This window comes from Atta colombica, unplaced genomic scaffold (genome assembly GCF_001594045.1).
Source record: "Atta colombica isolate Treedump-2 unplaced genomic scaffold, Acol1.0 scaffold183, whole genome shotgun sequence".
NCBI lineage: Eukaryota > Metazoa > Arthropoda > Insecta > Hymenoptera > Formicidae > Atta > Atta colombica.
This window is the reverse complement of record NW_017259275.1, coordinates 201,375-213,622: the sequence shown is the minus strand read 5'-3', so window position 1 is coordinate 213,622 and position 12,248 is coordinate 201,375. Positions and strand designations below refer to the sequence as shown.

At 33.8% G+C, this 12,248-nt stretch overlaps 1 protein-coding gene across 1 annotated transcript in view; it reads left to right on the top strand.

Moving 5' to 3' along the window:
* LOC108686466 (neurotrimin) overlaps positions 1-12,248 on the top strand; it is an 87,974-nt gene that overhangs the window by 53,649 nt on the left and 22,077 nt on the right. The window contains exon 4 of the mRNA XM_018191797.1: positions 4,749-4,907. Within this exon, the coding sequence (XP_018047286.1) occupies positions 4,749-4,907 (159 nt within the window). The remainder of the gene's footprint in view (positions 1-4,748; positions 4,908-12,248) is intronic.

Sequence of the window (12,248 nt, the reverse complement as noted above, 5' to 3'; positions counted from 1 at the left end):
TATAAATTATAAATAAATTATTTGATAGTTTCATAGTGTTGCCGATTATCTATTTGCAAGATTTCTCAGAAATGTTTAATTTTCTAAAATTCTGTTTTAAATAATAGATATTTAAGGATCTTAGCTCCACTGAGATAGAGTATAAGTCAAATTAGTTGACCATAAAGAAGCTAAACTCTATCAATTTTAAAGAAATTCTTCTGATAGTTACGGATTTTTTATTGCTACTTATTGTTACTTGTACATCCATTGCAAAAGGTTTATTACCTAACAGTTGATTATTGCTTATATTATAATAATATTTATTAATATTTACTAAATATTGCACTAGTATTACGCTAAATAAAATATATTTAGTAGCTATTATCAGACTTTTGTCACCAGCACATTCCACATTTTCTTTTGTCAATAATAATGATAATGCTATCGAATGATATATGAAATCGCCCATCATCAAGACAATAACGTCATGAATTGATGTCAGATAACTGTCCTCTCAATAACGGAAGATTCATGTTAAGTTCCATGTTAAAATTGTTTTATAATTCACGATCTCACAGCAATGAAGCATTGAATCCAGATTGATAGACTCTGGATGGGACGGAACGGTTTACTGTAATGTGACGCGTAATACACGAGATGGAAACCATAAAACGAACGTGCGAAATAACAGAAACTAGGCCATCCATTACTATATTAAATGATTGGTAATCTAATCTTGACCGAACATACATTTCCGTATTTCATAAAATATCAATTTCAATTGCGTTATCGCTTTATGTAATCGTGTAACTCCAGTGGAAATCCTTTTCTATGACATTCGGTAAAGCTTTCTAAAATTCATTAACCATTTGTACACGATTCTCGATGTAGAAAATGTTGATGTATAAACTGAAGAGGAAGATGAATTTAGGTGAATACTGGTATTGAAATAATGCTTTAGGTACAGTCGAGCACAACGAGTTAAGATTTGGGTCCAGATTGATGTGGTGGTAAACGGTAGCAGCCGCATGAGCGATTGCGCTGAGTTTTGTTTCGCAGTTTGCTAGGTTACAAAACACGTGGAATAGTAGACGGAATGGAGGAGTAAAAGCGGATTGCAACCGCAGTAATGCCCAATTTGTTGCGAAGTTTTCACTGAATACATCGGCCTGAGTAATCGGTTAGAGATCAACCATTAATCACTAAACTATAATTCAGTTCCGGGAAAACTTTGAATTAATTACATCGAAAATTTGAATAACCTCTTGTAATTTATACTCTAATGTCAATCATATTTGTATTTGTATACATATATAATATGATAATCAAGAGATAATATGATATACTTTAATGATAATTTTATTGTAAATGTTATACGAATATATATTTCTATCTGTGCACTATGTATTGTATATAGTAAATATTATTAGTATTAGTATTGTATATATAATAGTATATATTAAATAATAGATATTTTAATATATAAATTTATTTTGAGCGAAAAATCTTTTACGAAGTTCTACGAAAATAGAATATAATTTTAAATCAACTTTAATAAAGAAAGCTCCTTTTCTTATTGTATTATTGCTGTCATCAACATTACGAATTCACTAATTAATAGACATATTAGAATTGTATATTTAACATTTAAGTTTTTTATTGCTCGTATGTATTATCATTTATGTCGAATATACATATATAGTGTTACACAATATGTATACTTTATTGTATGTTTCGATCAGATATCACTGATAAAATAGCACCGTGAGCGATATTGGTATCCATAATCCGCGTGGTCTCCAAATAGACGCCATGCGTACGATCGAACGGACGAATGAACGAACGAATCAACGAGCGAGCGAACGAACGAACAAATGTTCGAAGCTCGATTGTGCGGAGGATAGAAAGAGAAGTGAGGTCTCTCGGTGACCGGCAGAGATTCTAGGTGGCTTTGACCCGCCAATTCAGCATCACCCATACGGGCACTCAACCGCAAATCGAGTTCCGGCCGTAGGGCGGAATAAAATCGACCCCGTCAACCTCGACTTTCCGGCTCCTCCCTTCCGGTAACCGATGCAATCCTTCGCATGTAGGCGAACCTTATAGTAAGACATTACTCGCGAGGGACGCGTTTATCCCGAGAAAAGGTGTGAGGGAGAAAGGGGGAGAGATAGATAGAGAGAGAGAGAGAGAGAGAGAGAGAGAGAGAGAGAGAGAGAGAGAGAGAAAGAGAGAGAGAGAGAGAGAGAGAGAGAGAGAGAGAGAGAGTATGTAAGCGGAACGCAAAGAAAGAGAAGATAAAAGAAGAGAGCTTGGATAGACTTTAATGGGTGTAGCAAAATGGAAAAGCCTGGCCGCGGAATAACCGGGCCACGCTCAGGATTATGATTTCCGCAAAGAACGCGCGTGTCGCGCGTTGATATTCTTTCCGGATCGCGATCGTAAAGTCCGTCGTTTTATACGGAAACCGGGGCAAGAGTAGTGCGGTCGGTAAGCTTCAACAATCTGCATTTGTATACACGGGATTTTAATGCGCGCACGTTCTTGGATAAATTGGATAGGAAAGTTGCATGCGAGACAATTTTGTATCTTGTCCGTCGCGTCGATGAAGTCAAGAATTTTTTTATGACAGCTGCTATGAACAAAATGAAATAATTGTGTGTACATATGTTTATATAATCCGAGATAAATTCCGAGCTATTCTAAACTCCGCAAAACTCCCGGGTCTCGAGAAGTTCGTATTGAAAGAAAAGTGTTTGATAATCGTGATTATTATAATTGTGTGAAATGATTATTTAATGTTAGGAATTCCATTTTCATATTTCGATTGTATGAAATGATTATTTAATGTTAGGAATTCCATTTTCATAGTTATTATACTACTTTAGTATAACAATTGATAATATTGTACAAAAAGAAAAGTTCTTTGGTTTGTGTAGTAATAATAATTTTATATAATATATGTATATAGAGCTGACACACAAAAAATGACTAATAATTATAATTATTTTCAACTAACTAGTTATATATTTTATATAGCTATCGAAAATATTATATATATAATTTACATATAGAATTAATATATATATAATAGCGAGCTATATATTTTTATATATAAATATTATGTATAACATTATAAATATAAATATTACTATTACTAATATTATAGCAGTAATAACAATAAAAATTAAAGTTCTAACCTAATAACCTAATAATTATTTTATCAATTATAATCACAAATACCAAACACTTTTCTGTCGGTGAGTGATATCTGAAATGAGAAATTCGTTTCCTTTAACTTGCTCTCTCTTTAATGACTAAGTATAAGAGATCCGACATTATAGGTAGGATGAGTGGCGCGCGGGGTGAAGTTGTCGCTTCCGCCGGAGATGACGCGGATGCGTTCGTTCCCGCCGTTATCGTTGTCTACTTTATTACGTGCAGCCTGCATGCGTCGTGTATGCGCACGTGTCGTCCCGTCGTACGTTGTACGTGAACGACGTGGTTACTGCTCGTACTTTCCACCCTTCGCGCATACAGAGAGCTAATCCACGACGGCTGATTTATGGATGAACAGATATACTTGTCCACCCCTTTACTGCTTTCGCAAGAAGCAACTTACAGGCTTATTGTTGCGCTAAGTATTGCGAAAGCAAACGCTTTGCGCTCTCTCACGTCTCATGGTCTTCATGGTAGCGTCATGAAGATCAAATTTACTACTCTGTACTCCGCTTTTGCTCGGGATATCTTCTAATTTCTGGTAACCAGATACCTGAATGTAAGCTCTTTTATTAGATATCGTATGATTATAGGATCACGTCCATTAGCTGGATTAAAGACAAATATAGTACGGTTATCCAATCTCGCGGTTTTCCTTCATCTGATGTACTTTTCTATCTAACATAATTCTACTGAGTTTCTAATATACTAAGAAAAAACTGTTTGATGTTTGTAACTATAATTGCATAGTAAAATAATTATGTTTAGGAGCTCCATTTTTATAATTATCATTAATATATATAACTAATGTTATAAGTAATAAGAATTACTAAACAATAAATAAAAAAAAATATAATAATTATTATATTTATAATCCTATATACAAGGAAATATACATATATAATTGGTCTCAAAAACGACTATATTTTTTGTATACAAATGTAATTATTACTATTATATGGAAAAAGTTTTGCTCAAGTATTCAAAAATTTAATCAAGTACAAATCTGAAAATAATTTTGCTGAAGCGTTCTCTCAAGCTAATGCTGCAAAAAATATTAATATTCTAGCAACCTACAATTTAAGCATATTTATTCCTGCATATTTATTCTGATCCAAACAAATTATTTCTAGATTTATATCTAGATTTTTAGATACTTCAACAAAACGATTCTTTCTATGTAACATTATGTAGTAATAATAAATAAAAATATGAAATTCTCAATTATAATTATTTTACCATATAATTACGAATATCAAATTTTTTCTAATAGTGTACCATTAATATCTATCACCGAGATAATTTTTTGCGAAACGAATCATAAACATAATTACGATTTTCGCTAAAACAATCTCGCTCGATTGGGTAAATGATCGAGATAATTGGAACAACATATAAGTATAGAAGCGTGATTCACATCTCCGTTAACGCAGAGTTTCTTCTCTCTTCAGATTATCTTTTCTTTTTTAAATGCACGTACGTGCTGTGTAGCCCAGCTCACTCAACTTATATACGATATTTTCACGTTCGTACTTTTTTGCCGACAGTGCCGCCTGATATTCTGGACTATGACACCAGCACGGACATGGTGGTGATGGAGGGACGAAACGTGACTCTGCGTTGCGCTGCGACGGGTTCCCCGGCGCCCAACATTACCTGGCGGCGCGAGGACGGTCAGCAAATTCAGCTCGGGAACGGAGAGGAAGGTGAGTTTTAACGAGCTGCCCGCGAATGAGTGGTAATTCGCAGTCAGGCATGGGTGATAAAGTCGGAGAAAATTTCGCTGAATTAAGATGACTCGTTCTCTCTATCGCACCTCTTCTTATCGTGCTCCTCCACCTCCCTCTCGTCGCAACGATGCTTCGTTTACGGCGAGAGTTAATCGAATACGACGAGCGGAAGACGCCACGTTTGATACTCGACAGAGTGCACTCGACGATCGTTCGCGATGCGGTCCTTTTCCGGATTGCGCTTTTAACTCCCCTCCCCTCCCCTCCCCTCTTTCCCTCTTTCGCTCCTTTTAAATGTCTCTTCTCGTCTCGAAATGTACCAAGTATTTTATGTGTCATTAGCTCCGCGCCGGACAATCACGAAATTTCTGCGCTCCTTTGCCATGGAAAACTATAGAGTTTAATTTTTCCCTTCGGTCTTTTATAAACTTTTTTACTCTATTTGACTTTAAAAGTTCTCTGTCTTGTCAACATCTTACTTATTTAATTTTACTTGTTTTAAACTGTAATTATTTCTGCTAATCCTTTTTAATATTTTTGCTTTTTATGAACATTATTATTGTACTGATTATTTTAATTCTGTAAATATTGGTTCTGTGCTTCTTTAATTTTATGCATCTATTTACGGGATATTTTTGGACCGACTAATATAAACGGCTTTCGATGTGAATGACATATTCTTTTTACCATTTTTGTCTACTAAAACTTGTGTAAAATTTATATGTAATAAAAAATATTTTTACTGTATCCATTTTGTATTTATGTTAAAACCGATACTTGTTAAAATTTTTGTACCTATTGAATTTTTAACATATCCAAATGTTCATTTAAAATAATGTCATAGTTATTCGAATATTTTTTGTTAAATTGAATATTCAACATTTTGAATATTTGATATTAAATATATTCAACACTTCTTAAAGTAACATAATTTATGAGTAAATAAACAATTAAAAAAATGTTTGTTGAAATATAAGTTTTAAAATAAATAAATAAAATGTATTAATTTAAAATGCTTTTATAATTTGCTTATAGTGTTACATTTTTGTATTAACTTTTACATATAATATTTGTAATATTACTTCTCAATATATTCATTATACACAAATTTCATGGACCGTTTCGAATATAATGTAAAATGTATTAAATTTGACACTAATTTTCCAACTGCGTATATCGTAAGAATGACCCGAAAAAAATTCGAAACGTTTGAATATATTTTTTTCTTTAATTTTTTTAATAATAAAATTATATTGTATTCCTTCGCATCAACTACAGAGTGTGACACTCATTTGTCCTTATTGTCCTATTATTATATCAAACTTTTTAAGTTTTTACATTATATTTCTTCTCCACTGTACATCGATTTTTACTGATATTTCCGTTATAGAAATGTTGATTTCACCTGTTTCTTCTTTTTTATCTATGGTGCTGCGAATTCACATAATACGTAAGCACACGGAGGTAGAACTTTGCTTATGAAGTTTGTAACTTTCATAGCTGACTTGCAAAAAACGTTATGTACGATGCTTTTTAAAATAATATAATTTAATTCGTCTGATAAACGTTTGAAAAAGCGCGGACGAGCTTTAAATATTTACAAATTTAACATCGTCCAGATTATTTCTCGTCCCTGAAAGATAAATGAACGCGCCCGGCTTTCGGAAGATATCATTGGGGGAATCGTACGGGTTCGACTACTCGCAAACCCGAGTAGCTCGAATCGAGTAAATATCCCTCTAACGTCCCTAAACGCGGCGGCAACGCGCCAAAAGCTCCGCTCCGTTACGCGCTTGTGGCTGTAAAGGCATCGCCTGAAAAAAGATTTACGCTCCGCGGCGGCGGAAATACATTCGGGCTAAACTGCACGAGTGCATTCGAGCCGTATCAAGCCTAGGGCCGCTCAGCACTGCACCGCGGCGGTCGCTCGAGAGCGCAAATACACCGCGTGGCAAGGCCAATAGGTTAGAGCGAGGTGATACGTTTGCAGAGAGACCGAGGAAGATCTTCTATATTTGCATTGAAATTGGCAAACACACGGCGAGCGCGCGATACGGTGACTTCGGTGCATATAGGCGTGCATGCGCGGTCGTAGTCGTATGTATGGGCTCGAGAGGGGGTGATAAACAACCGGACCAAACTTAAACCGCGATTACGCTATCCATAGTTTCGTTATTACGCCGTTAATCGGATAAAGTGTGTACCGAGAAGGGAGACCACGATGTTTCGATCGTGACGGGTCGCCAGCTTATTTGGGACACTGCACTGGCGCAGCGTGGCGATCTCTCAAAAGAATATTCCCGCGTAATAGTTTTTCCAAGGGGTCATTACAGACTAGAATTATCACAATTGTGGAATTAGACAATTATTCTAACCTTGAGATAATAAAAAAGAAACAAGGTAGTATCCAGTAATTAGTATAAAAATCATCAAAATATAAAATCTAACAATATTATAAGACTGAAAATTATTAAAAGTGACCAGACAAATAAAAGATAAAATAAAATTCTGGCATTTACCAAATAAAAAATATATTAATTATATGTACAATAATATACATTTAAGAATATTTTATTATATACATGGAAACGTTAATTAAGACATTACTTATTTATTATTTATATTTTTAATTACATTGAAAATGATCTAATTTTTGGTCGAAACATCTGTTTTATGTTTTAATGTATATTATTTAGATAGAATATTAAATATTAGTTAACTAACAACCATCTTTGACTCTTAGTCCTTGATATCTTTGAAATTGTTTTATTCAATTGAGTTTTATGTATTAATTTAATATACATATAATTTATATATTTTTTATTATAAATTATTAAAATTTTGTTTTGTGTATTTTTTAATTTTTTATTTAATTATTTTATATTTTGTAATATTTTTGAATTTATATTTTGATATTATATTTTGATAATTATATACACGAAAGGACAATTTTGATGAAATACCTAAAGATAGTTATTTAGATACTTCTAAAAGTAATTTTGTGGAACTATCAAAATAATTATGTTTGATATTCTAGCAGCTAACTCGAGCATCCCTAACATAATTATTTTAGTAGTCGAACAAAATTATGATTTATGGAATGAGTCATATAAAGTAAAATTTTATGATCATGTTCTTGCAAATAGAAAAGGAGAATATGGAATGCTAATGTTTATGAATGAATATGCCAATCATATGTATACATTGTGCTCAGGCATGATGGAAATGATACAGAACACTTTGATAATCTATTATGAAAAAGAAGTATCCATCTAAAACTTTTGTAAATAAAAAAGTTTTTGATATAATTGTTTATTGTCATTATTTGATATAATTGTATAACATTTGCGTTTTTATTTTATTCAAATACGCTAAAATATATTTATAATTTATTCTGCATATATGCATGCGCGCACGCGCGAGTGTGTATGTATGTGTGTATTTTACTAACATCAATATCATGGTCGTTCTGAAAAGGATAGTTGTGTATGCAAATGAGAGATGATCCTGTCAGATTAATTTGTGTCGGATCTGGTCCTCCCTCTAGATTTGGCAACTGGTGTTCAGTCGCTAATTGTAAGTGTTGTAACAGTCGCTTGTTCGCCTCTTCGTCATCCCTGGTGATTTCGCTCTCAGCGTCAGAATGCCCTTGTTGTTGTCTCATGCGTCGTAGTCGGCGCTGAGTAAAGCTCCGCAGTGATAAACTGAAGTAGTAACAAAAGAGCGGTCCGGCTGCTACGTCTGTATGGACACCGATTAATTGTTCGCGATCCTGCTTGGATAGTTCGATGAATCTGTATGATTGACTCCGTCTGTACAGACCGATTGGTTGTTTGCGGTATTACCAAAATGCCTCGGTGAATCGATATATTTGGCAGCGTGCCTCTCTTGTGAAGTGGTGGTGAAGCCGGCGAGAAAGAATTTGGAGCACCGAGAAAAACTCAAAGTCCCCTGAGATTCCACGGCAGGCAGATTTCCACGTGGCATTTTCATATTGCTCCGCAGGTGACTCCTTAGAATTGGGCTTCGCAGACATTGGTAAGCTGAATACCGCAGACTTCTCGTCGGAAATTGCAAGCACCGAAGATTCTTGTCGGATAAATCAGAATCGCTTCTCATCCTTCCTCTGTCCCGTAAATAGTCGAGGCGAAGCGGCCTTCTTGAAGACGTAGATTGATTAGATTGCTCTTCGGAATTATGTTGCAGCTGTCCTTCCAGAAACGAAAGCGGATGAGTGCCGTTGTTACAGCGAACTCGCGAGTTTTTATCTAAGTCCATGTCGGATTTGACTTACGAGTTCAGCCGCTATCTAGTGATGAGTAGCGAATCAATTGCGAATTGATTGCCATTCGTCAAGCATTTGAAAGTAGTTGCTTAAACTTCATACTACTTCTGCAACGACAATCGCCATAATATATGTATATAATAATTTAAAAAATACAAGTTGATTATCCTTTATTTATGTAGATATTTATTTTTTAAAAAATTGCACTTCTAACAATTAATTCATGTTTTTAAGTTTTTTTTTTTATACATTGGCAAAATTCATTACATCTATATCAAAATTCAGTTTAGTACATAATTTCACTTTCGCCAATTCATGCATTATTTATTTTTTAAAAGAATTTTTCTAACATAAAAACGTTATTTACAAGATTTGTCAAATTTATTTTTATTAAAAAAAATTTAAAACTTATGTAAGATGTTTTACATTTCACACAACTCACACTATAAAAAAATAAATAATATGATGAGTAAGAATTATATAATTTATAATGTGGAAATGTGGCGTTTTTACAAAAATTAGCACTTTACCTTTAACTGTGTAAATATATCTTTATATTAACCAAAAAATTACTATACAATGATATTATTTTATAATTTTTATACATACTGTACAAATTTTTAATATGTATATATAATGATAATATCACATATTTTATTTATATTTTTATATATCTTGATAACATATCTTTAAAAAGTTGAACATAAATTATTTGCAAATTGTTACGTAAATATTTCCTGTATGATTTTAAATTTTAATCTAATCATTTTTTCGTGTATTGGAGAGATTCCTCTATCATTATTATTTTACTATAAAGAAGAATACAATTTTATTTTTAAATTCAAGTATGTATAAATGTATATCTTTAAAAATGTATATCTTTAATACATCGTACTCGCTACTAATTGTTGTAATTTTACACATATAATTTCTTTACAAAGAAATAATGATCATATTCGAAACTTGAAGATGTCTTCAAAATTTCAGGTCAAACTCGGAGAATATTCCTACTGCATATACGTGCAGGTGTTTGACGACATTAGAAAAAGACTCGACTTTTTATAATGATCTTGTACTTTAATGATATTACGATCAGGATATTGTTATACTATGAAGCCTTATTGGATTATTCAGAACTTCGATGTAACACGTCGTAATCTTGTCTCGACGGGAGTCTCAACGGGTCTCGAACTTGAGAAAGCTAGTATCATTAGCTTCCGATATCGTGATACCAGAAATATCGCGATTCACATCGCGCGATTCTTTTTCAGTTCGCGTGCTTTTTACTGCTTTTTGTATTTTGACATACTTAGCTTTTCGTCGTGAAACTATAAATTTATTATCGATGCGAGAGCACGGACATTCGGTCGAATTTAATTATGGTCAAGTGGAGATAGGTAGCCTTCAACTTTCGGATAAGTAAACTGAATTTGCAACCTGTAATGCACATAGTCTCTCTAGAACTGTGTATTGCCCGAGTTGATGGGGCAATGGGTTCTCCGTAAATTACTATTTGAATTTCGAATACGCGTGTGTGTGTGGATATGATAGATATGAACCAGTTTCACCCTTTCAAAGTTTTTAATATTGAATTAATTGAATATAATTACACGTATATATTAAAATATTCAGAGACTTTTATAATACATCATATTTATTTATTTTTTTTTTTTTCATTACCGGCTACAATGTTATTGAATGCGTTTTATGAATAATGGGAATTTATGAGATACTCCGTCCAACAATTCCAGAAAATTTAACAGTAGTCAGCAGTATGTTTTATTTATTATCATGCTTTGTGTCCGTGTACTAGTATAATTTAAAATGCTTTATAGAGATCGCACATATGCTCGCGAAACAGTTCACAATCGAGTTCACAGCTGCTGCATTATGCGATCGTTCGTCAAAACGGTATGCACATTTTCCCGGTGCATTTTAGCGCGCGAAAGTGGTCCTTCTTCCGACAATAATGGTTACATTGATAAAATGGTAAAAGTTCGCAGTACAGTTGCGCAATGCGAATCAGTGTCGGCGTTTTTTTTCGCGTACGATTATTTTTCAAGCGCAATAATCATAATAATTTACAGAGAATTTGTATCGAGAATTCGCACCTGCACGCATAAAGCCTAAAGCGTTCAATCCGCTTTTAAATTGAAACGTATAAGTGATGGAACTTCGGCAACCAATTTCCGTCGTGTCGCGTGCGGCGGTACTGATGTCAAAAAAAGTTGCACGAATGTACTTCGTGAACTTCACTGAGGTGGACGAACACGTTTAAAAATATGACTCGGTGAAATTTCCAATGCAAAATGCGGAAAAACGTTATCTCGACGTTATTCGTGCCACTGATCGAATTAAACAGAATTGTGTCGGAATAACTTAACGTTTGCCATCGTTTCTCCCTTTCCCTTTCTCTCTTTTTTTATTTGCAAAGATAATTTAATCCTTTTTTATTTCCATATTTTTATAACATCATTGAAAATTAAAAACTAACCAATAAAACGATATGTTACGGGTATGAAACGATATTTTTTAACAGAACGTAATCCTGAAGATTTTCAGAAATTCTGCAGTTCTGGACTGCCAGTGCTAATAAAAATATCGACGATCAAAGCGGCCTCGGTCGATCGGGGCGTCACGCACTTTTCCCGTGCGCCAAACTGTCTATAGCTATAACTTTATCGAAATTCCCGGAAACCGTAACATCCCCGAGAATAAAAAACAAAAATTTGCCGAATTCCACTGAGGTCCAACGTTCCATGTTTCATGGAAAAAAATCGATTGACACCAAAAGCATTCGATGTCACAGCGTAAAAGTTACATCTACCTCGATTTATCATCGATAACATCGATCATATTTCGCACGGAAATTCTCGTTGCAAACTTATTGATACCTTTCTAGCCTGCAGTTGTAATCCCTTTCATTCTCTATCCCGTTTTGTTATTTATCGACAAATGAAATTTTTCTCTCTCTCTCTCTCTCTCTCTCTCTCTCTCTCCCTCTCATAATGTCAATTTGAAATAGTCTACAG